Source organism: Cibotium barometz, chromosome 3 (assembly GCF_041138505.1).
Source record: "Cibotium barometz isolate CiBa-2024 chromosome 3, ASM4113850v1, whole genome shotgun sequence".
In the NCBI taxonomy this organism is placed as follows: Eukaryota; Viridiplantae; Streptophyta; class Polypodiopsida; order Cyatheales; family Cibotiaceae; genus Cibotium; species Cibotium barometz.
The window spans coordinates 30,653,161-30,676,405 of NC_141048.1; the positions used below are offsets into that span (position 1 = coordinate 30,653,161).

The window sequence follows — 23,245 nt, forward strand, 5'->3', positions numbered from 1 at the left end:
AGTTTTTGTATGGCCTGGACACGCAAATCCAATGGGAGGTGCGTATGTTTAGGCCAGCCACCTTTGAGGACGCACTCTTGCTTGCGCAGAGTGCAAAAATGAAACACAATGGTGGCAAGCCCAAGACTTCCCAGCCGGCTTCTCCCAAGGCTAACGCCTCGGGGGGCAAAAGCCAGAACCAGACGGGGTCTTCCCCAGGAGAGCCCGGGAGCCTCTGGCTCCAAGAACTCGAACAATGCGTCTAAGCTTACTCCAGACCAGAAAGTGGAGGCAGGCAAGACAGGTGGCAAGTTGAGTGCTGAGGAGCTTTCTCAGTACAAGAAGGAGGGTAGATGTTTCTTTTGTCACACAAAAGGACATACTTCTCGGGATTGTCCGAAGAAGCCTCCAAAGGCCGCCGCCGCCTCCACAGCTTCCGTGGTGAGCACAGCTCCCACACAGACCCCAGCGGCTACCCCTAGTTCTTCAACCCCCAGTGCTTCAGTTGGAGCAATTATTAGCCGGGAGCTCGAAGATAAGCAGAAGGGCGCCCATGACCAGGAGTATGAGCGCAACGAATTGCTCAAGTCCTTTGGCTACATAGGTGGCCAGAGAGTCGTCGTCTTGTTTGACAGCGGCAGCACGGAGGATGTGGTCACGGAACAAGCCGCTAGGCGTGCCCGTTTGAGCTGACTCCGGTGGACAAACAGGTTGAGGGTTTTAGCACAGGTATGACAACGAGCGTCAAGTATGAAGCTCTAGGTGCTAAGTTAGTGATTCACGGCATCGAGTTTGTGCGTGACTTTATGGTTGCCCCTCTTGTAGGAGCAGACATAATTTTGGGTATCCAGTGGTTTCACAAGTTTCTTCCTGATGTCAAGTGGAACAAGCACACGTTCCAGATCGATCGGAATGTGTCAAACACCCCGGTGACCATTAAGTGTGAGCCAGGTATTCCAAACTTTCCGCTCATAAGCCACTTGCAGGCTAAGCGAGCAGTCACGAAAGGCGCACAGTGTGCGATGATTTACATCCAGACAGCAGTGCTTCCGAGAAGTACTCGGTTCTCCATGAAAAGTTCCAGAAGATTTTTCTTCGGGACAGTCTCCCTCCCCAGCTCCCCCCGTCCAGACCGGAGGATCACAAGATTGACCTCCTCCCAGGCTCGGAACCCCCGAGCAAGTTTCCGTATCGCCTTTCTAAGGCAATGGAATCGAAGTTGGACCACCAACTCCAAGAATTGTTGCAAGCTGACTTCATCCGTCCCAGCGTGTCGCCATTTGCAGCACCGATCTTGTTTGTCAAGAAGAAAGATGGGTCTTCTCGAGCAGATTCTCGATGCCTCGAATTGACTATACTCTCGAGAGGCTGAATGGAGCTAAGGTGTTCTCTAAATTGGATTTAAAGAGTGGGTACCACCAGGTACGGATTGTAGAGGGGGACATCCCTAAAACAGCCTTCCGTACAGAACGGGCCCACTATGAATTTGTGGTCATGCCATTTGGTTTGACGAACGCCCCAGCTACATTTAACCGCATGATGATGCGTGTTTTTCGGGAGTTGATTGGAGAGTGTGTATTCATATTTTTGGACGACATACTCATATTTTCAACTACAGTTGAGTAGCATGACATTGATGTGGAGAAAGTCCTTAAGTTGCTGGAAAGCAACGAGCTCTACGTCAATGAAAAGAAGTCAGAATTTTATCTGTTCCAGGTACATTACTTGGGATATATAATTAGTGCTGAAGGTATTCGATTGGATCCGGCTAAAGTGGCCGAGATTGTTAACTGGGAAGTACCACAGACAGCTTATGACATTAGATCATTTGTGAGTATATGCCAGGCATAATCCACCCACATTGACAAGTTTTCTGATCTCTCGACAGATCTCACCGATCTGCTAAAGGGAGTGAAAACAAGAAGGCAAAAGATTCGAATGACTCCACGAGCGTTGGAGGCATTCCAGAACCTCAAGGTGGCTTTATCAAAAGCGCCTTGTTTAGCCCTTGCCTCGTGGGACGAACCATTTCAAGTGATCACCGATGCGAGTAACATCGCAATTGGTGGTGTATTGTAACAGAATGGTCATCCAGTAGCTTACATGTCTCGTAAGTTATTGTCCGCCGAGAAGAACTACTCAGTCTATGATCGTGAACTCCTAGCAGTTATACAGGCCTTGAAACATTGTTAACATTTCTTGTATGGCCGTGACTTCGAGGTTCGCACTGACCATCAGGCATTGCGTTGGATTCGGACGATGCCAAGTGCACAGTGGAGTGATTGACAACACCGCTGGAGTCAGATATTCTAGCAGTTCGGTGGTATGATTGAGTACCTTCCAGGAAAGGCCAATCCAGTGGTCGATGCTTTAAGCAGGAAGGGACAAGTATCTACGATTCAGACCACTAGACTTGACCTTGTTGGTACAGGACTAGAGGACATGAAGCACACGTACGCGGATTCCGAGGAATTCGGTACTCAGTGGGAACAGGCATTGGATGCCACAGGACCATGCCATTTTCTGATACGCGATGGTTGGCTTTTCTACAAAGGCCGACTATGTGTCATGAAATCATTCCGGGCAGCTCTTCTCCATGATGCCCATGACGCCATTACAGGTGGTCATAGGAGCATGAATTCGACTCCGGAGAAATTAGAACGGCAATACTATTGGCCAAAGATGAGGCGTGATGTGTTTACATATGTACAACGTTGTGACATTTGTCAAAAGGTGAAAGCTCCTCGTGGAAAGAAGATAGGGTTGTTACAGCCTTTGCCAATTCCTGAGGGTCCTTTCCAGGACATTTCAATGGACTTTGTCACAAATCTGTCTCCTAGTCCGAGTAAGCGTAATACGCAGTGCTTAACTATTGTTGATAGGTTTAGCAAATTTGTTATGCTTATTCCTTGCAGGGCCAATGTGACCGCCGAGGATATTGCCCAGCTATTCATTCGGCATTGATACCCGATTGGCGGGATTCCTAGAACCATAGTGTCAGACCGAGATGCCAAGTTTACTTGTCATTTTTGGAGGGCATTGTTTGATAATTTTGGTACTAAGCTGAATTTTTCCAGTGCATTCCACCTACAGACAGATGGCCAGACAGAGATATACAACCAGTTGGCCTTTGATGTGCTGAAGTGTTATGTCCACGATCAGCAAGGTAAGTGGGAATCGTTTTTGCCTTTAGTTCAAGCTGTTTTGAATGACTCTTTTTCTTCAGCTATTGGCAGGACTCCATATGAGGCAACGTTTGGAAGACCTTTCCAGTCTTCGTTAACTAGGACTTCGTCTTCAGTACCGGAGGCGAACAGAGTGACGGAGTCTTACCAGGAGATCTTAGAGTACGTTAAAGACAGATTGGCTAAAGCGCAAGAGGCCTACACTCGACAGGCCAATAAAGACCGAAGGGACATTAAGTTTTCGGAAGGGGATTGGGTGTATCTTCGGATTATGAAGCAAAGATTGAAGCAGGTGGGCAAGCGATGCCCAAAGTTGTCTTTCAGGAGCTTCGGACCATTTCCCATCCGGAAAAAGATTAATGAGGTGTCTATGTAGTTAAAGCTACCTCCGAGTTGGACTATGCACGATGTATTTCATGTCCGTTGGTTAAAGCCATATGCAGGTCCACCCCCTTCAGAGGTCAAAGACGAAGCGGAACCAGACATTGTTGATGAAGCAGAAGTAATGGTTCCAGAATAGATCCTTCTGCACCGTTTCAAGCATGGCTCAGGCCGAAGACTACGACAGTTCCTCACGAAGTTTCAGAACCGAGGAACTCATGAAGCGGTATGGCTCGACAAAGAATTTTTCGAAGACTATCCGGCATTATTGACGGATTATTTGGAGGCTATGCAGCTTCTGTCAAGTTAAGCAGAAGGGGATGTCACGTGCATCCCGCACTTGGATGCCACGTAGACATTTCTGTACAGAAGGTGCAGGACCTGGGATGGTGAACTGGTCCCATGTGAGCCGAGTCCAGGACGAGTCAGCCAGGGATCCATCTCAGATGTCCGAGGTCAGGTGTGCATTGTCCTGCATAGGAGTCTAAGGTTAGGTGTGCACTGTCCTGCACATGAAACAGTGCCAGTCCGCGCTGTGAGTCTCCCTCTAGAATGATGTCAGTGGTTCTGTGTATCTGGTATGGTACCGGATGCCAGATCACTGAGTAGATTATGTTTAGGACAAGGGGCCAGCCCATAGGGCTACCCCGGAGCTTAGTATGGGCATGGGAATGGTGTGAAAACCATCCCCATGAGGGCCAGGAAGGCCCAGGCTGGACCCACCAACCATGGAAGGGCTGTGGGACAGCCCTAGGGCAAAGATAAGGCTATTTTCAGGAGCATACAGCCTTTAGATGGCTGTAGGGCATGTATGGGGCAGCCCATACAGGCTGCCCAGCCTTGGGATTGTGGACAAAAGTGGTGTCCAGCCAATCAGAAGCAGGTGCATCACTTTCAGCTTGTTAGGAAAAAAGGCAGTATTTTTTGAGATTTAATTCAGCATTTATTGCTGAATTTCCACCAGTCGTGGGACATAGCTTGTTTTTCAGTTGGTCGACTCCTCCTGAGGAGGAGTATAAATAGTGGAGGCCATATCATTCATCTCAGTTTTCACCAAGTGCTCAAGCCAATCAAGGGCCAGTCAAGCCAAGGAGATTGCCAAGCAAAGGGGTGGACTTCTGAAGGTCAAGGGCAGGATTTTCCAGCCAAGAAAAGGTCAAGTTTTCTGTATTTGTTTTCAGATTTACATCATTCTAATAAAGCAAATACACCATCCGTGGTGGGGGCCCTACAGAGGGTAATTGGGACCCAATACTGTGTCCTCTCCATCTCCCCCTTCTCTCTCTATTTTCTGCACATCTCCTTTCAGTTTGTGCGTTAATTTCCGTCGCGAAAAGAGTGCTGATTTCTGAGTTTTGAAGTACCGATCCTTCTCCGAAGCTTCCGCATATTACAGGCATTGCTTGGGGAGAAGGAATAGGAGGTGGAGGGGGGCTGTCGGTGGCGACATTAAGGTGGGGGCTCTGCGCTTGGAGCAGCAGCTGCTGTGACGAGGGCAAGTGTGGGCGAGGTGTCGCATCTGTCAGCAGTGGCCTGAAAGCCCAGCTAGCTCCACTTGCTCTAAAAAATGAGCCGTTGAGGAGGGAAGTTGCAGGTTCTTTGGGGAGGGTACACCTATCTGGAGTGTGGGGAGCCCAGCCGCCGTGGATACTGTCTGCCGCTAACACTGGGGTGGGGGGGGACTCCAGACATGCATCCGATTTTGTGCAATGCTTTGCAACTATGGACTTGTCAATCCTGGCTGGAAACGTGAAGTTAGAATCTCTTTGATGTGCTGGTTGCTGCAAGAATGGCAGAGATCTTTGGAGTCTGATTGTCTCACCCATTGTATTTTGCTTCATCTTCTGCACGTGTTCTCGCTTTGAAATTGAAGTTGAACGGTGGTGTCGAAAAGAGGAGCTGTGAGACGCATGTGAATTGGAAGAGAAGGAATTAGAAGATTTGCAAGAGGAAGAGGGATCTAGAGAGGGTTTATGTTGCGGATGGCTTCCATGCTTCTTGGAGTGATGGTTTCAGGTGCATGGTTACCAGACACGTTTTTGTGATAAAACGGTTTTTTTTTAAAACTGAAGTTTCAAAGCTTTCCCAAGAAATGCCGTCAAGAGAAATGCCTCATGTTTGGATTCCAAAGTTTACACATGTATAAATGTATACCTATAGTTTGTACACATAGATTTGCATATGCATAAGCTTATCCGCACAAGCACACATGCATACACAAGCATGACCTACATTTATGTTTGTGTACACAAGTGTTAGCTAAAGGGAAAAAAGGAACAAATATATGGTTGAAGATGGTGAACAAGACATTATATGTGTGCAATGAATTCAAAGATGAGGAGGTGCAAATTTTAGAGTTGCTTGGCTTGCTCTTTGTTCTGGCCATCCTCTTGATTGCGGTAAGCTATGGAGTTCAAATTTCTGATCCTTTGAGGGTTGAGATCCTTCAAAAGGGATGAATGGAATGTGGTGGAAAGGGCGGCCTGATGCTCTTGAAGGCCATGCTCTCAGGTGGCAAATTGTTCTTCCAGAGCTCTAGTAGTAGGCATTTAGGAAAAAAGAATTCTCACGTGAAGCTAGGGTTCAAGAGGAGTTTTTTCCTCCATTGCTCTCCCGCTGGACTATGCACTTGCCTCAAACAAGAGAAAAAAGAGGGGATTTTTACATGCACTTACTTTTACCCTTGGTGCATATGGCAATGCATCATAACTTTATGTTAGGGGACTCGTACATAGCTGTGGTACATAGTGGGCCTTGAGGGTAGAGTGGGGTAGGCAAGGTATCAATACCACGGGCATAATTATATAGCTAATGGACTAGCAGTGTGTTTACATTACTGGCTGGCCAGTAGGGTGTTTCCCAGTGTCCATCCCCAGTTGAGTGCAGCTATTTTGGTTTTTTGGGGGGGGGGGGGGGGGGGGGGGGGGGGGGGGGGTGGGGAGGGGGAGGAGCAATGGGGGACTTAGTGAGAGGTGTGCTGAGTAATTCTCAGTTCTGAAACTTGGTTGTTCTTAGCTGTCTAAAATGGTTTGGGATAACATGCATTAGATAACATGGTTAGTTTAGTCATGCCTGGTGTCCCAAGTTAAGATGGACAATTTTCAGGAGTAGGCAAAAAGATGGACTAGGATGTTTTTTGCAAAGGGTTGAGATGCCTTAAATTTTGCATTGTGTGATCATCCATCAAGCTTGCCCCAGTGTTTTTTTAACTGGGATTTCCTTCAGAATACAATCCTAGCCTTAACATATATCAAGCAAGGCCTCACAGTAATCCTTCTAAACTACTATTTCAGGCAAGGCTGTGTAGAGGACCTTTTTAACTACACATTTTTGTAACTTACTTGCTGAAGACTCAAGAAAGGAGGGAGGGTGTTAACCTTGTAGAAGAAATGAAGGGCTGGCATTTTGGAGAAGAGAGCAGAATGTGCCTCATTGTGCATCTGTTGTATTCTTGACTGGTAGTTGTCATTCTTCCCTTCTTTTGTCTGTCATGCAGTTAAAAGGCTGAGGGGCATTGTGGGTTGAACAGATGCAGAGTGTTTGGAAGGCTAGTTGTCTATCAACTAATGATCATAATGGAAAATTTCGGCGCAGCTATGGCTCATTCTTTGGACCTTCTGAGCCGGTTGTAGCAAGGAGGATTATCGAGGATGCTCGTGCAAGGGAGGAAGCCGATAAAGTTGCTGCAAGGGTGGCCAAGGAGATTCCTGAGGTTAGCCCAACATCATTCAATATTGTTCAATGCCTACCTTTTGTGCAATGCCTTGTTTTCCAATGAAGCAAGTGTGTGTCTTCTTTTAACAGCATAAAATGGCAAAGGGATCATTTGGAGCATCAAGGAGTGTGCCAGATTCAAAGGTTACAGAGACAGTGAAGCAATCGAAACCCATAAGTGAGGTATAGTGTTATCCTTTCCACTCACCTCTGCTTACGTATCAGGCATATGCCCACTATGCTATGTTGGATCTGAAATAAGGTGTTCTTTGCAGACAGCAATAAAACTGCAACGCCTGAAGGAAGCACGTGATTACTCTTTCCTTTTTTCGGATGTAGATCCCACTACGTCTGCTCCACATGATGATACTCAGGCCACAAAATCGAGAAGTCAAGGTAGGGTATTTCTTGTTTTAAAGTGTAAACAACCTTAAGTTGAGCATCTTAAGTGAAATACTTTTTCTGGTTCCTCTTTTCAGACCATGATAGAACAAAACAGACCACTAGTGCAGGGAAAGCTGCTTCAACAAAAGCACAGAACGGGCCCATTTCCTCAAAACCAAGCTCTGGAGTGAAGTCCACATGGCATAAAAGTCAAGAGAGGCAGTTAGACCCTATAGCTAAGCTTTCAAAGCCTCCTGAGAGGCCTCCTATGTCAAAGACTAAGGTCTCTTCTCAGACGGGATCAAATTCTAATTCAAATAAGATTAAGGTCTCTTCTCAGACGGGATCAAATTCTAATTCAAATAAGACAACATCTGGACCTGGGCGGCCTCCTCAATCCCGCCCGGTAGTATCTACAGGTGGGCTTGCTAATGGGAAGAAAACTTTTTCTCCAACAGCAGCAGCTCAGCTTAAAAGCTTGGTGGCATCCGCCGGAGCTAAAGTGACTGGTGGCAGGCAGTCAGTACCAAATAACTCTGGCAGGCAGTTAGTACCGAATAACTCTGGTAAATTAACTTCAGGGAAAGCTGCACCTCGCAAGTCTGTCCCTGTTAGTAATTTAGAAAGGAGAACATCTCATAATTCGCTAAGTAAGAGTCAGGTATTGACAGCACGCCCTGACCAAAAGCAGACTGCCGTAGTAGTAGCAGGCCATGCAGCATCAGCAGGTCATTTGGACCAAAGGCGGCCTGCACAATTTGGGGCTCCTATCAAGCAGGTGTGTATGTGGTGTGGTGTCACATGTGCTAATACCATGACGCATCTCTTTCCTGTGAGTTGCTGCTAAAAGAATTTGATTTGCAATTACAGGTGATAAAGCCTCCTCCAAAGCCTACTGATATCAGGAAGATGCAGAAGAGGCCCCGGGAATCAGAATCCGAAGACTCCTTTTTGGTCGATGAAGAGGATGGAGGGGGTGATGTCAGCAGCATGATTCGAAAGATGTTTGGGTGAGTTTTATTGTATTTTTTCTTTATAATACTGACTCAGTTCCTGGACCATGGAAAGATCTGATGATTGGTTTTCATAATTACAGCTACAATCCAAACAAGTATCGTGATCTAGACGATGAAGATGATCGGAATATGGAGGCCGATTTCGAGACAATCCAAATGGAAGAGAAACGGAGGTATGCTTCATTATACTCTTCTTTCTGTCTTGTGTATCACATAAGTATTGCAGTGAAGGACAACCTTGTTTTTGTCCACCCAAGCTTCCAAATATGGGCTTCTTTGCTTATAATCTTCATGTGTTCATGCAGTGCAAGGATTGCCCGTGAAGAAGATGAGAGGGAGCTAGCTTTGATAGAAGCTGAGGAAAGAGCAGAGAGAGCCAGGAAGAAACGGAAGCAGCAGCGATGAGTTTGACATTGGCAACCCTCACTTAGCGTTATTCCCTTACAGAAGATGCCATGTGCTCTTCTTGAAAGATCATTGGCCAGGAAGAAACGGAAGCAGCAGCAATGAGTTTGACATTGGCAACCCTCACTTACCGTCATTCCCTTACAGAAGATGCCCTGTGCTCTTCTTGAAAGATCATTTCCCATTTATTCCACATTCAAGTCATCATGGACTGCAGCAGCCAGCATTTATGAGAGATGCTCTGAGCGGCTGTTGTGATCAATCACGTGTATTATAGCTCACCACCTATTATTGTGAAGGTCAATTTTCTGACAGAAATTGTGGCCGTTTACTCTCCATGCGTTCCTGTTTGTATCTTTGGTTCTGTGTTGTGACCTTTTAGTTTCTATGCTGTTCCATTGTGTGTGACAAAATGAATGGGGTTAATTATCTCCAAAGCAAATTGAGTAGGTGCGAACGGAGAGGATAAGGGGGTTGGAAGCCCATTTCTTAACGATGAAATCTCACGAGTCAAAAGTATCTGCAATAGTGACACTCGTGGTATTATCTAAGGCTTAAGGATATGGAGGGCCTCTCTCTCCCCCTCAACCACACACACACAATAATAATAGTGAAACCATTGCTTCATTGATAAAATAAATGTACAATCCTGTCCCAGAGTGGGACAGCCAGGACTCGGATCAGAAACAGCAGGAAAACACCTCAAGCTGCGGAAAAGCAAAGTGACACTCGTGGTATTATCTAAGGCTTAAGGAGATGGAGGGCCTCCCTCTCCTCCTCAACCACACACACACACAATAATAATAGTGAAACCATTGCTTCATTGATAAAATAAATGTACAATCCTGTCCCAGAGCGGGACAGCCAGGACTCGGATCAGAAACAGCAGGAAAACACCTCAAGCTGCGGAAAAGCAAGTTCTCTAGGATCATAAGAATCTTTGAGAGACTGGTAAAGAAATCTATTGAAGAAGGAAAAGGGGTCGACATGAACAAGAGAAGCAGCTGGTAAAGAAATCTATTGAAGAAGGAAAAGGGGTTGACATGAACAAGAGAAGCAGCTGATTCAGGACATGAGATAGACCAGAAAGCCTAGAATCTGGTCCAAGCCAAGAAGATTACATAAGCTGGCAATGCAAGAGAGAGTCAACCAAAAAGCCAAATTTGTCTCCCAAAAAGTATGCTTGGAAATCGTGCACGTCAATCTGTCCAAGAAAGCACAAGAGTGGGAGCAATGCCAGAGAAGATGGGGCAGCGTCTCATATGGGTGAGAGCATCGCCTACAAGAGGTTGAGGCAATGCGTCTATGTGCTAAAAGAATCCCCACCGTAAAAACACCCATAATACATCTCTATAGAAACGGTCATTGCTTCAAAGGCAATTTGCTTATCCATATCCTTCCCAAAGCAAATTTCCAAGGCTTTAGACATGAAAATGTCAATTTGTTTGTGAGACCAAAGCAACAAAGGGAGATAAAATTGCACATATGCCATGATTATAGACTCCACTATTCTCAGAGGCCAAGTAGACAGTTTCCAATATTCAATTTTGTGATGTAGCTTCTGCACCACCCTATCAAACTCTTCTTTAAGGGAGATCCGAGAAGCCTGATTATTTGATTAGGTGGCACAATTTGTCATGGCCAAAGTAACCTATGCCTATCACAAATTTTCAGCGGTAAGAGAATTGATTTTGTAAAGCTCACATTCAGCCCAACAGCCAACCCAGAAAGAGACAAAGCTTGCATGATTACCCTGACATCAGGCTCTGTATTCTGAGGAAGAAAGAAGCTCTTCATTCCAAGGAAAACAGAAAAAATTATCAGCATAAGCTATGTGTAGCAATAGCATAAACCAAAGCATTGAGAGGACATCTCTATATACAGGAGCATTGGATGTGCAGCAATAGCATAAACTAAAGCATTGAGAGGACATCCATGTGTGACAGATTTCCGTTAACTTTTTTTTTTTTTTTTTTTTTTGGGGGTGGGGGGGTGGGGCTGGTGGGGGCCTGAAAGTTCACCTCCCAAAAATCAACCCCAGGGCCCACACACACACACACGACAAAGAGAGCGTAGGAATTCTCAAGAAAGAAGTTTGAAACATGACAATAGCAAGATTTGAAAGTCCCATCCAAGAACGCCTAGGAATTCTCGAGAAAGAAGTTTGGGGCACGACATTAGCAAGATTTGAAAGTCCAATCCAAGATTTTATGCAGTCTTGTTCAGAAGGTTGCAGAGATTGTCTTCAGATGTGACGTAGAGCCAATACCCAGCAAGGCTTGGCAGTTCTCTACAGATAGTTCGTCCTGTTGACCACTCTGTTGCGCGCAGAGATCCATTTGAAGGGCATAAAAATGCCAAGTAGGTATACAGAGAGCTACACTGCTCATTGGGTGCTCACAGCGTGCAGAATGTTGGATTGAAGCTCACTACACAGTACAAGGGAAGCTCATGCTCACGTCCTCTTGCTGCTGATGCTCCCTTTCAGCTGTCTTTCTTTTTGGCTACGAAGTTTCAGAGGTCCCACACCACACCACAAAGCACAAATAGAAGCACATCTTGTCCATTCGTGGCTGGAAAACCTTGCAAAATGGATGCAGATCAAATTTCAGGAAGATGTTGAAGGTTGCATGAGCAGGCAATGTCATGGGAAAAGCATACCGAGGTTTGCATGGAGGGCACTTCTCAGGACAAGTCACAGCTCAAAAGATTCAGGAGGCAGGTGTGTGGCGGCCTACTGTGATGAAGGATGCCATCTGATTTTGCAATATGATGTGTGCCAAAGTATTGGGCATCCCCAGGTCATCAGTGTAACCCTAGTAGTTGCATGTAAAGCTCAATTTAGTACTGAAGAAGCTTGAAGTTCATTGCCATCACATGATCATATCCATTAAGAACCCTGAAGTATATTATCCTTAGGCTAATGGACAAGCATAATTATCAAGTATAAATTTTGGTAAGAATATTGAAGAGGTTGGTAAATAATCATGAAGATGATTGAGACATAAAAACTGAATGTTCCACACTAGTTTCAGATGATGATAGCGCCAAAACACATGTACCAACATGAATTTCATCAGTGCAACATTTGCTTTACTGAGTCTGCATTGTATAGAAATTCTAGAAAATTCACAAATTAGAGAATAACAATACTAACAAAGAATTTTGAAGGCCTACCCTAGACTTCAACTTGAAGGCCAAAGTAATGACTTGGCTACTTTTGACTCAACAACCTAGAGTAAATATGTCTAGGGGCTACTTGAATTGTACATAATAAGGATTACCTTTGACATGAGCTACATCCAAAGACACTAGAGTCCTAAAAAGGAGTTCTTCACACACTAGCTAGAAGTAAATGGAGCATGAAAGGAAGTCACATTTGTCAAACTAGTGATTGCATTTGTGTGATTTAGAGTTGATGATATTGTGTTGGAACATTAGGTGATGATTCAAAGGTAGAAAGGGTGTGTAAAACCTTTAGAGTTGAAAGTAATTAGTTTGTTTGAGTAGATGGTGTGAGTAAGAAAAGTTAGTAAAATTAGAGAGGTAGAACTTTAAGGAGATTTTTTTTTTTTTGGATCTAGACAGCTTCTCTAAGGCTATAGAAATATAACCTTTTTATTAAAAAAAAATTAAGCAAACAAGTACTTTGTAAGTATTTCAGGTTTATCTTTCTAGCTTGGTACATTGTATTGATGTTTGTGTGGAGACCCAGAACTTTTTGTTGTGTTGAGGTGTTGTCACCGCCCCATAAATTTTGCACTAGATCTTTCAGGTGATAGCTAGAGGGAGAAGCAGATTGCTCCAACACACCCAATAGGTTACCTTAGGACTTGTTACAACCCATGTGATCAGTGACCACCATGAATGTCAAAAATACAATAGTATGTACACCCATGGCAATCGGGTTAACACAAAATACAACCAAAGAGGATTAAAAGGATGGTGATAAAGGGATTGAAATGGAAAATGGGGTAAAAGGGAAGCATGTTGGAGAGGAGATTGAGGAGGAGTATGATAATGAGGAAGGGCTAAATGGGAAGTAATGCATGTGGAAAGAAGCATTCCCGCCGTGGCTTTAGTCAACAAATAAGTGACAAGGAGTGCACTGTTTAGTGACCTTAATGAAAGAACGATACTACTTACATGAAATTAGCATCCACAAAGGGCTATTAGATTTAGAGAACTTGGAAGCCTTATTACCATTATAGTTAACAGATAAGTGACAAGGAGTGCACCGTTTATGACCTTGATGAAAGAGTGATACTACTTAAATTAAATTAGCATCCACAAAGGGCTAATAGATTTAGAGAACTTGGAAGCCTTCTTGCCATTATAGATAACAAGGGGAGAAGCAAGTAAAGTTCGATAATAAAAAACATTTGCAAGAGTTGCTAGGAAAAAAAAACCAGGAAGACTAATAGATATGGCAAAAAAGAAAGCAAAAATAAAGAAATATTGTAATATTAACAATATGTGCACTATCAAACTCTGTTTTATTGTATGAATTAGTTGGTCCCTTGCAAACAAGTTACTTTCCTCCATAATTGTATTTGGAGCAAAGGTCACAATGCTAGTTAGCAACATGCATGTAATAAACATGCATTGTTGCTATCCTTATAATTAATAAAGTTCTGGTATTTACCTAGTTTTAGCAACCATGCACGCTAGCTAGCATCATGCATAGTTGCTAGCCTTATAATTAACAAAGTTCTAGTCTTTATCTAGTTTTCACAAAACCATGCATGCTAACTAGCATCATGCATGGTTGCTAGCCTTATAATTAACAAAGTTCTATTCTTTACCTAGTTTTAGTGTTGTAGTAGTGCTAACTATGTACCCAATAAGACTAGCTAAAGATTAGCTCCATGTATAATGGCTAATCTTATAATAAATTCAAAATGTTTATTTTTATATCTTTTTTTATTAGCTACAAAATGCTAACCATCCAAACTATACAATCCTAATTGAACTATACAATGGTGCAAGTTAGCATACATTTGTTGCCTGCCTAGTTTTACAATGAACATATGCTAATTAGTATAGTATGCTACTCTAGCTAGCATTGTGTTGTGCTAGTTGGCATTAAACTCTAATATTTTTCACTCTTATTATCTAGTTAGCACTATAGTGTGCAACACAGCCAGTCGGACACTAATCCTCTCGATTGGGATGGTTAAAGGAAGGATAGTGCTTATTCTCACTTGTTACCAGTATAATCATTATCTTCTACTGATAGCAATTCGGTGCCATTGCTGTAATTGATGGACATTCTTATAGGGCCACCTTGGTAGTATCATTGGCACAATCTTGTAACGTCTCGGCCATGCAAGTTATAAGTGGTTAGCTAGCTCTGTATTAGGTTGCTTCTAGATTGTTAATTCTTGGGGGTTACTTATTCTCTCTTGTCATTGAACTCAATTTCATAGTTGTGAGGAAGATCTTGTACTCAAAGTCCTTATGTAGTTGTTTTAATGTCCATTGTTATAAAATTAATATATAGGTGGTCTTTAATTTTACTCTTGAATTTTAATGTAATCTTATTATGTTCATATGACCACTATGTTCTCGAGGCAACAACACATTTGGTGTTCTTGTTGGCCTTAAAGGGAATGCCGGGGAGAGGGAGAGCTTGAGTTCCTTGCAAGCAAACACACACAGAGCACACACACAAGAGAGATGGATGGCTGAATTTTCTTCTATCTTCTTCTCTTCTCTACAACCATATGACTAAAAAGATAAGAGTTCATACTATAAGGGAAAGTACTCACCCATAATAACATACAATGGTCGGTCCATAGCGTGAACTCAACTATGAGCTAGCGCTATAACTATGCCATAACTCTAGTACTCCAAAGTGGCTATCACATAGCCTGTCATCCACCACCACTGGCAGCATATTAATTGTAATCTCACCAACCATGCCAGTGGCATAAGTGCTGAAGCTATCACCCAGGCGGGTCATCAATGTCCGTAGCACTAGTTAAGCTTGATATCTCAACACTCCCCCTCGAGCTAAACTCCACACATTGCACTCCAAGTAAGATCCTAAACCTATGGAGCTTCTCTATGCACAATGCCTTCAGGAAGATGTCTGCCAACCAATCCTCTGTGCTGACATATACCAGATCTACATCACCTGCTAGAACCTTCTCCCTCACAAAGTGATAATGCATCTCAATTTGTTTTGTTCTAGCATGGTATAAGGTTACTAGCCAACTGTATGCTACTCCTATTATCACAATAAATGACAACTGCCTTATCCACAGGCTCACCCATATCACCAAGTAGCCTCTGAAACCAAGCTACTTCATAGCTGCCATAGTAGCACCCCTGTACTCTGCCTCTGTACTTGAGAAATCAACTGTTTTGCTATTTCTTAGTGCTCCAACTCATAGCAACACTCTTAAAGGAAAACATAAAGCTATTGGTAGACCTCTTGTTTGTGACACTATCGACCCAACCAACATTTGTGTACCCATGTAGCTGTATCTCTGTAGTACCAACCTCATAGAAAAGTCCATAATCAACTATGGAATTTATATACTCTGCCTATACACCGGTAGTGGTGTCCTCCAAAAGCTCACTTGTATTTGTGAAAAGCTTTGTGTTCTGTTCCAATGGCATTGAAATAGGCTTACATCTTTTGTCATACCATACTTGGACAACATGTCCAAGCTATACTGCCTTTGTAATAACAAAATGCCATGAGGTGATCTCCCCACCTCTATGCCCAAGAAATATCGCAAGTCATCCAAATCCTTCATATCAAACTTCTCCTGGCATCATGTATGTCAACATCACTATCAACAGTGATAATCAAGTCATCCACATAAATGACTAATAATATGATTCCTCTATTTTTTTTCACATAAAGTGAAAAATCTACATTGGATATCTAAAATCCAATGGTAATAAGATACTCCCGAATCTTGTTTAACCATGCTCTAGTAGCCTACTTCAAGCCATATAGGGCTTTGTGTAACCTGCACACAAAATTTGGGTGTGCATTACTCTCATAACCTAATGGCTGCACATGTATACTTCTTCTTACAAATCACCATACAAGAAGACATTCTTTACACACAAAATCTGGGTGTGCATCACTCTCATAACCTGGTGGTGGATGCATCACGTATAATTTTTCTTACAAATCACCATGAAAGAAGACATTCTTTACATTCATCTGATGTAAAGACAAACCCTTTGTTACAGCCATAGCAATGATAGCTCTCACAGTTGCCATTCGCAATCGGGTTGAATGTCTCCTCATAGTCAATGCCATAGGTCTGCGCATAGCCCTTGGCAATCAATAGCAATGATAGCTCTCATGATTGCCATTCTCACAATCGGGTTGAATGTCTCCTCATAGTCAACGCCATAGGCACGCATAGCCCTCTCATGGTTGCCGTACTCACAACCGGGTTAAATGTTTCCGCATAATCCCATAGCTGATAGTTCAACGGTTGCCATTCTTGCAACCGGGTTGAATGACTTCTCGTAGTCAATGCCATAGGTTTGCACATAGCCCTCTCATTGTTGACGTACTCACAACCGAGTTAAATGTTTCCGCATAATCCCATAGCTGATAGTTCAACGGTTGCCATTCAATCGGGTTGAATGACTCCTCGTAGTCAATGCCATAGGTTTGCGCATAGCCCTTGGCAACCAATCTCGCCTTATACCTGCTCAGTGAACCATCTAAGTTATGCTTGATCTTTTACACCTACTTACATCCAATTGCCTTCTTTTCCTTAAGCAAAGGTAGTAACTCCTATGTTATATTTGTATCCAATGCTGTCATCTCCTCATTCATGGCATCTTTCCATTTTTTATTTCCAAGTGCCTGCTCAAAACAAGTGGGCTCCAACTTTTGTATTTCTTTAACCATGTAAGCATAATGATGGGATGTATATCCATTATATCTTAGCCTATCAATAAGGTACCTAACCCTCGTAGACATGCGTACACCTAGATCGCTTCTAGGTGTCCTCAAAACAACCATGGTTCTCCTTTTACCAAGAGTACCATAGACAAAATGCCAAGCTCCTTATCAAGGCTCTGACAAGAGCCACTAGAGTCACCATCCACATATGAGTGACACTTGTTGATAGATTAGGCACAAAAATTTGACCTACCTTTTTCTTCCCCTTGCATGATACATTTGTACCTACATCTTTCCTCAACCTACTTGAAAAAGGACTAACACTGGATCTCTAGAGGACTCTCCTGGTCCACTAAGCACCTGTGATTGATGCTCTACATGTGGTGTAGCATCAATAATTCTTACATCTACATCTTCTGTTGCCTTCACTGCTAGTGCATACGAGCTACTCATCTCATCAAAGATAACATCTTTGCTTACTCACATCTCATGAGTGGTAGGGTTATAACATGTATAATCTTTCTGCTTCAAAGCATAACCAATGAAGATGCATTTCTTTACCTTTAGATCCAAATTTGTTCTCACTTCTTCGGGAACATGCACATATGCAATACACCCAAACAATTTCAAGTCAGACACATTCGGTTTTATGCTTGTAAACTTATGTTCATGCATCATACTATGAATAGGTACAGTGGGGGTTTTGTTTATAATGTACACAACAATTACTACTACTTCTGCCCAAAAATAATGTGGCATATTCTTTTCAGACATCAAGACACCTGCCACTTTTGCAATGTGCCTATTTTTTCTTTCTGCAACACTATTCTATTGTTGCAAAGTGCACTTACACATAAACTGCCTCTTAATTTTCTGCTTTCTCAAGAAATCACTGAACTCATTGGAGAAACACTCTCCCCCACCATCTGATCTTAGGCATTTTATTTGTTTGCCTTTTTCCTTCTCGACCAAGACTTTAAATCCCTAAAAGTGAGCAAACACCTCACTTTTCTCCTTCATGAAATAAACCCACACTTTCCTAGTGTGATCATCAATGAATGTAACATAATACCTGTAACCTACAATTGTTGCAATCTTGGTCGGTCCCCATACATTTGAATGTATAACATTGAATGGCCTTGCATTGACATGATTTTCATGTAGGAAAGCATGTTTGACCTGCCTACCAACAAGCTGTCATGCTTCACATACTTTATGCATACCATCAACCTTAAACTTTGGAAAGCCTGCAACAATATTTTGGGCCTACATAGACTTCAGTCGTTATATATTCACATGACCAATGCTCGTGCCATATGTTAATATCTGCAATGACATCTATTCTATGAACAAACATGGTTACCTTTACCTTAAGCATGTTCACATTCAAAGTAAACATCCTGTCAATTCTGTTACCCTTTTGTAACCAAGCCACACTAATTTTGAAGTCTTTCACACAACATAATTGAGGATTAAACCTTACTTATAGACCTTGCTCAACCATCTATCCAACATAAACCAGGTTCTTTTTGTAATATTTAGAACATGAATTACATATGACAAGTACTTTATTTTATCATCTTGTATAGACAATGGCACTTTACAACATGCACAATGGGCTGTGTAGTATCATCATGATTCACCTGTTTCTACATAACAACCTACTTTTTCCATTTTATGCATGTCTCTAACCACTCACCATGACCGGTCATGTGGTTAGAGGTGCCAGAATCCACATACCATATATGTTTAGATCCTAACACATCTATTGTTGTGGAGCTGAGCATGTGCTGCATCACAAGCAGCTGCTCACTTTTGTTTACTAGATTATACATAGTTACCTTGCTATAACTTTTCACTTTTAATGTCATTCTACTTTTTAAAGCACTCCTTTGCCATGTATCCTGGTTTGCCACAATAACAGCACTTATGATGTTTGCACTCTGATTGTTGCTACTGGTGTGTGAATCATTGCACTATTGTTTGTGATGATTGTTGGTTGCTGTAATCATACAAGTAGAAGGAGCCAGTCTAGAAGATGATAGAAGTGAGTAGCTACTCACTTCTGTCACCTTCTAGACTGGCCTCTTTCACTTGTATGATTGCTAATGTTGCGACAAATTATTAGATTTTTGTTGTCCATAATTCTGGTTTCCATGTCGGCCCCACTATCTTGGCCTCCACTACAATCTCTACCTGAATTGGAGTAAAATGCATGTTCTGATGTGTTCTTGCTTTGTGAAGAAGATTCCTCACACCCAGAGTCAAAAGTTGGGAACATTCTCCTCTGACTGCAATGGAGGTCTTGAATGTACTCTTTGCCAAGCCCATTTAGATAGACGCTCACTAAATCATCATCTTTCACTAATACATTGATAGACCTAAGGGATTCAACAATGCCCTTGATCTTTAAAGCAGCATACCCATTGATAGAGATCCTTTTCCTCTCTATAGTATGCATGAAACTCTTATTTTAGATGCAATTTTCTTGCCTTTGTGTTGGTTTAGAACATCTGCACTAGGTTCTACCATACAATTGCTGGAGTGTTGGCATCCTATATGTGTCTTATCATTGTGTGTGACACTGATTGAAAGCTAATACATAACCTTCCTTGTACCTTGGTTCCAGTCCTTGAATGCCTTTACATCTGCTGGAGTGACATTCTCTTTAGGCAACTCTGAATCCTTTACCCATCAGGAAATTGGTCATCCTGACCTTCTAAGCATGGAAGTTCTTCTTATCCAGCTTCTCACTGACAATCTCATTGATTCCGTCAAACACGTTTGCCTATAGCAACTAGAAACCTACAAATAGATAATTTATGTATGCAACCTAAAACACAGCAATATCTTCTATAACTAGCGCAACAACAATACTTCAACATAACATGTATGTCACCAGATGTGACTAGATGTGAATAGAGTAAATGTACATACACCCAAGATTAGAAAAACATATGCAAACACTATCTGCACTTCCAAATTGCATTACTGCACTGCAATAATTAGATTTCGAGCACAGACAGTTCTCAACCATAGAACTTTCTAGAACTATCAAAAACACCTTGTAGTGATTGAACAGAGACTGAAACGCATCCGAAACGTGAATTTGGCCATAAGCCAACAAGTACAAAGTACTACGCACCTCCACGCCCACAAAGAAAGCTCCTCAATTAGAGATGTGTAGCTCTCAGAGCTACCTAGGGGGTGTCGTACCTAAACAAGAAAGGGAAGAGATGATGCTCTTACCCCCCATGTACCACTTCCTTGCTTGCTTTGGTCTTGCCTCTTGCTTGCCTCCTTATCTCTCTCACAAATCGGAGCTCTGATACTATAAAGAGACTGCAAGGGAGAGGGAGAGCTTAAGTTCTCGCAAGAAAACACACACAAAGAAAGCTCCTCAATTAGAGATGTGTAGCTCTCGGAGCTACCTAGGGGGTGTCGTACCTGAACAAGAAAGGGAAGAGATGATGCTCTCTTACCCCCCATGTACCACTTCCTTGCTTGCTTTGTTCTTGCCTCTTGCTTGCCTCCTTATCTCTCACACAAATCGGAGCTCTGATACTATAAAGAGACTGCAAGGGAGGGGGAGAGCTTAAGTTCTCGCAAGAAAACACACACACACACACACACACACACACACAAGAGAGAGCAAGACACAAGAGAGAGATAAATGGCAGAAGTTTCTTCTATCTTCTTTTTTTCTCTGCAACCATATAACTAAAAAGATAAGAGTACATATTATAAGGGAAAGTACTCTCCTCCTACAATAACATACAATGGTCAGCCCATAGTGTAAACTCGACTATATGAGGAGCTGGCACTATAACTATGCCATAAATCTAGTACTCCAAAGTGGTTGTCACACATCCTGTCATCCACTGGCAGCATATCACCCATAATCTCACCAACCATGCCGGTGGCATAAGTACGGAAGCTATCACCCAGGCGGGTTATCAATGTTTTGCAGCACTAGTTGAGCTTGATATCTTAATAGGCCTTACACAGAGGAGATCATAAGAGCATAATAATCATCTCATATGGTTTGTTTCTTGCTCCCATATCATATATTTTGATGACTTTATATGGCTAGTACATGGTAGAATCTTGGCATGTAAAAAGCTACAACCATTATCCTAGCACTCAAAGTTTTTGTGGATGTGCAGCATCAAGGAGGGGGAACAAGATAATATTCATGGAGGAACAAGTAGTTGAGGTTGCATAAAACTTCTTGGACCAACTTTAATTTGCACACCATTTGGAACCACCACAACCATTAGCAACATGCTCTACCATGTCCTTCCTTGCTCCCTGCCGTCTATCAATATCTCTTTTGCCACACAACATGTTGAAATAGTAGAACCTCAATATGAAATACCCCAAATTAAATGGGAAGAAAGGAGAAGATCCAAACACACGTGGTACTACTTGAAAACATATGATCGACCAATGAAATGAGGCCCATAGTTCCAAACAAGCAAAAAAATTTAGCTTTTTGTGGAACCTTAGGTAAAAAGGCCACTGAATAAAAATATGATAAGAATCGTTTCCTCACATATGCTTATCTCAAAGAAGATTTGTGCTTAGATTCTATATGGAGATTGTTGATTCTCAAAGAAGATTTTTGCTTAAGTTCCTTATGGATAAAATATCTTCTCACCTACTACACAATGTTAATCTCAAAGAAGATTTTTGCTAAGGTTGCATACGGATAAAACATCTTCTTATTTGCTACACAATCTATAACAAAAGCGTCTACCCCCTATATAAGACTATGATATGAAGTTTAGCACACCCAAGGCTCGCTTGGAGCATATATGCCAACTGAAGAAATCTTAGGAGAATGGTTTAACCGAGGCATTCAAAACAACTTAAACTGGTTGTTGCCTTAATGGTGTAAGCAAATAGCTTTTATGGGTTGGTGGAATAGCAGAAAAGAACCTTGCATAGTCTAAAACCAAAGAAGTCATGAAAAAGAACCTTGCACAATCCAAACCAGGACTTCCAAACCTTGCATAGTCCAAACCAAAGAAGTCCAAGAAAAAGAACTAGGAGTCCTACTCTAAAGAATGGAAAGAAGATGAATCATACTTAGACCAAGAATCTAGTTCCAATTCATAAGAAGAGGAAAAGCACAAGTACAGGCAAGGGTAGGTGGAGAAAAACACCGAAGAACAATTGCTGCTTGCCATGTTAGCCAAGATTATAGGCAACCCTTTACCCCTCTACCACAAAATGTAATAATCAAGGACATTTCAAGGAAGGATTGCAAGATGATTCCGCATTGTGCCAATTTTCAAATCAACACACATGTCACATGGAAGAATGTTCCACTAGCACCAAAATGATGACTATCAACCACCTGTGGTAGTGCGAATAACAATTCGGGTTGTACCCCCCGTACCACAGTAAAGGAAACCTTACTGCTAAGGAGGAGGAGGAATTGTTGGACCACTAGAAGGAGGATACCAATGCCAAGGCACATAAAATTAGATTGCCTATTATGGCAAAGGAATCAACATGAATTACAACAACAAGGATAGGCGAATGTGTAGAATAATACCCCACACCCTCCTGCAGTGAACATGGTTCAAATTGTAGACTTGTTGAAGGAGCAAGAAAAGCCACCAAAGGTGCTAGTTGTTACAAGATCCATGGGGCCTACTAGCCATAATCAAGAAAACTTTGAGAGGATAAAGTAAAATCCCCAATCTGGTCGATGATCAGGCTCTCTGGTGATCAAACTCTCCGATCAACCAACTGGACTTCTAGGCATGACTAGTCATATAGAGACTGCTAGTACATAATTGCTCATACACGATTGGTCCTATTGACGGTTTGTGTGGGACCATAATTTAGGATTAGTAGTCAGCGAGATGATCAGACTTCTTTAGTCACTCGTACACTTGATTAGTTGTACAACAATTAAACTATCTCACGATTGGATTGCTGATGATTGCACCTTCCTACATGTCCATACCTGTGTGAGACCTGTGTCAACTATCAGTTTGATAGATTTCCTAGATCTTTGTGCATTTAATGTGCACGACCCCTCAACATCCTACATTGACTATCAATTTGACATATTTTCTAGATTTTTGTGCATTAAATGTGTACGTCCCCTTAATATTCTCAAATTTGGTCAATACTCGGCATAACTTCCTATTTAGTTGATTCTATTACCATTTATAGTTGTGTAGACTAGAAATTGCCAATGACTACACTTTTCAGTCACAATGATTACTTAATCTTGAGTGATTGGACCCTAGGACCAATGATTGAACTTCCTAGGCCGA

The 23,245-nt window shown here is 42.3% G+C and overlaps 1 protein-coding gene across 4 annotated transcripts in view; it reads left to right on the forward strand.

The window, feature by feature from the left end:
- The window catches only part of LOC147639936 (uncharacterized), a 30,949-nt gene extending 21,549 nt beyond the window's left edge, over positions 1-9,400 (forward strand). Inside the window, exons 3-10 of one of the 4 annotated variants that reach the window (XM_086775481.1) lie at positions 7,140-7,257; positions 7,350-7,442; positions 7,535-7,655; positions 7,739-7,926; positions 7,972-8,421; positions 8,514-8,653; positions 8,740-8,832; positions 8,965-9,400. In XM_086775481.1, coding sequence (XP_086631607.1) covers positions 7,140-7,257; positions 7,350-7,442; positions 7,535-7,655; positions 7,739-7,926; positions 7,972-8,421; positions 8,514-8,653; positions 8,740-8,832; positions 8,965-9,064 — 1,303 coding nt within the window. In that variant the 3' untranslated portion in view covers positions 9,065-9,400. Of the gene's footprint in view, positions 1-7,041; positions 7,258-7,349; positions 7,443-7,534; positions 7,656-7,738; positions 8,422-8,513; positions 8,654-8,739; positions 8,833-8,964 lie in introns of all 4 variants that reach the window. The other 3 variants (XM_086775479.1, XM_086775489.1, XM_086775486.1) reach the window with 3 other exon arrangements.
- The last annotated feature ends 13,845 nt before the right edge of the window (positions 9,401-23,245 follow it).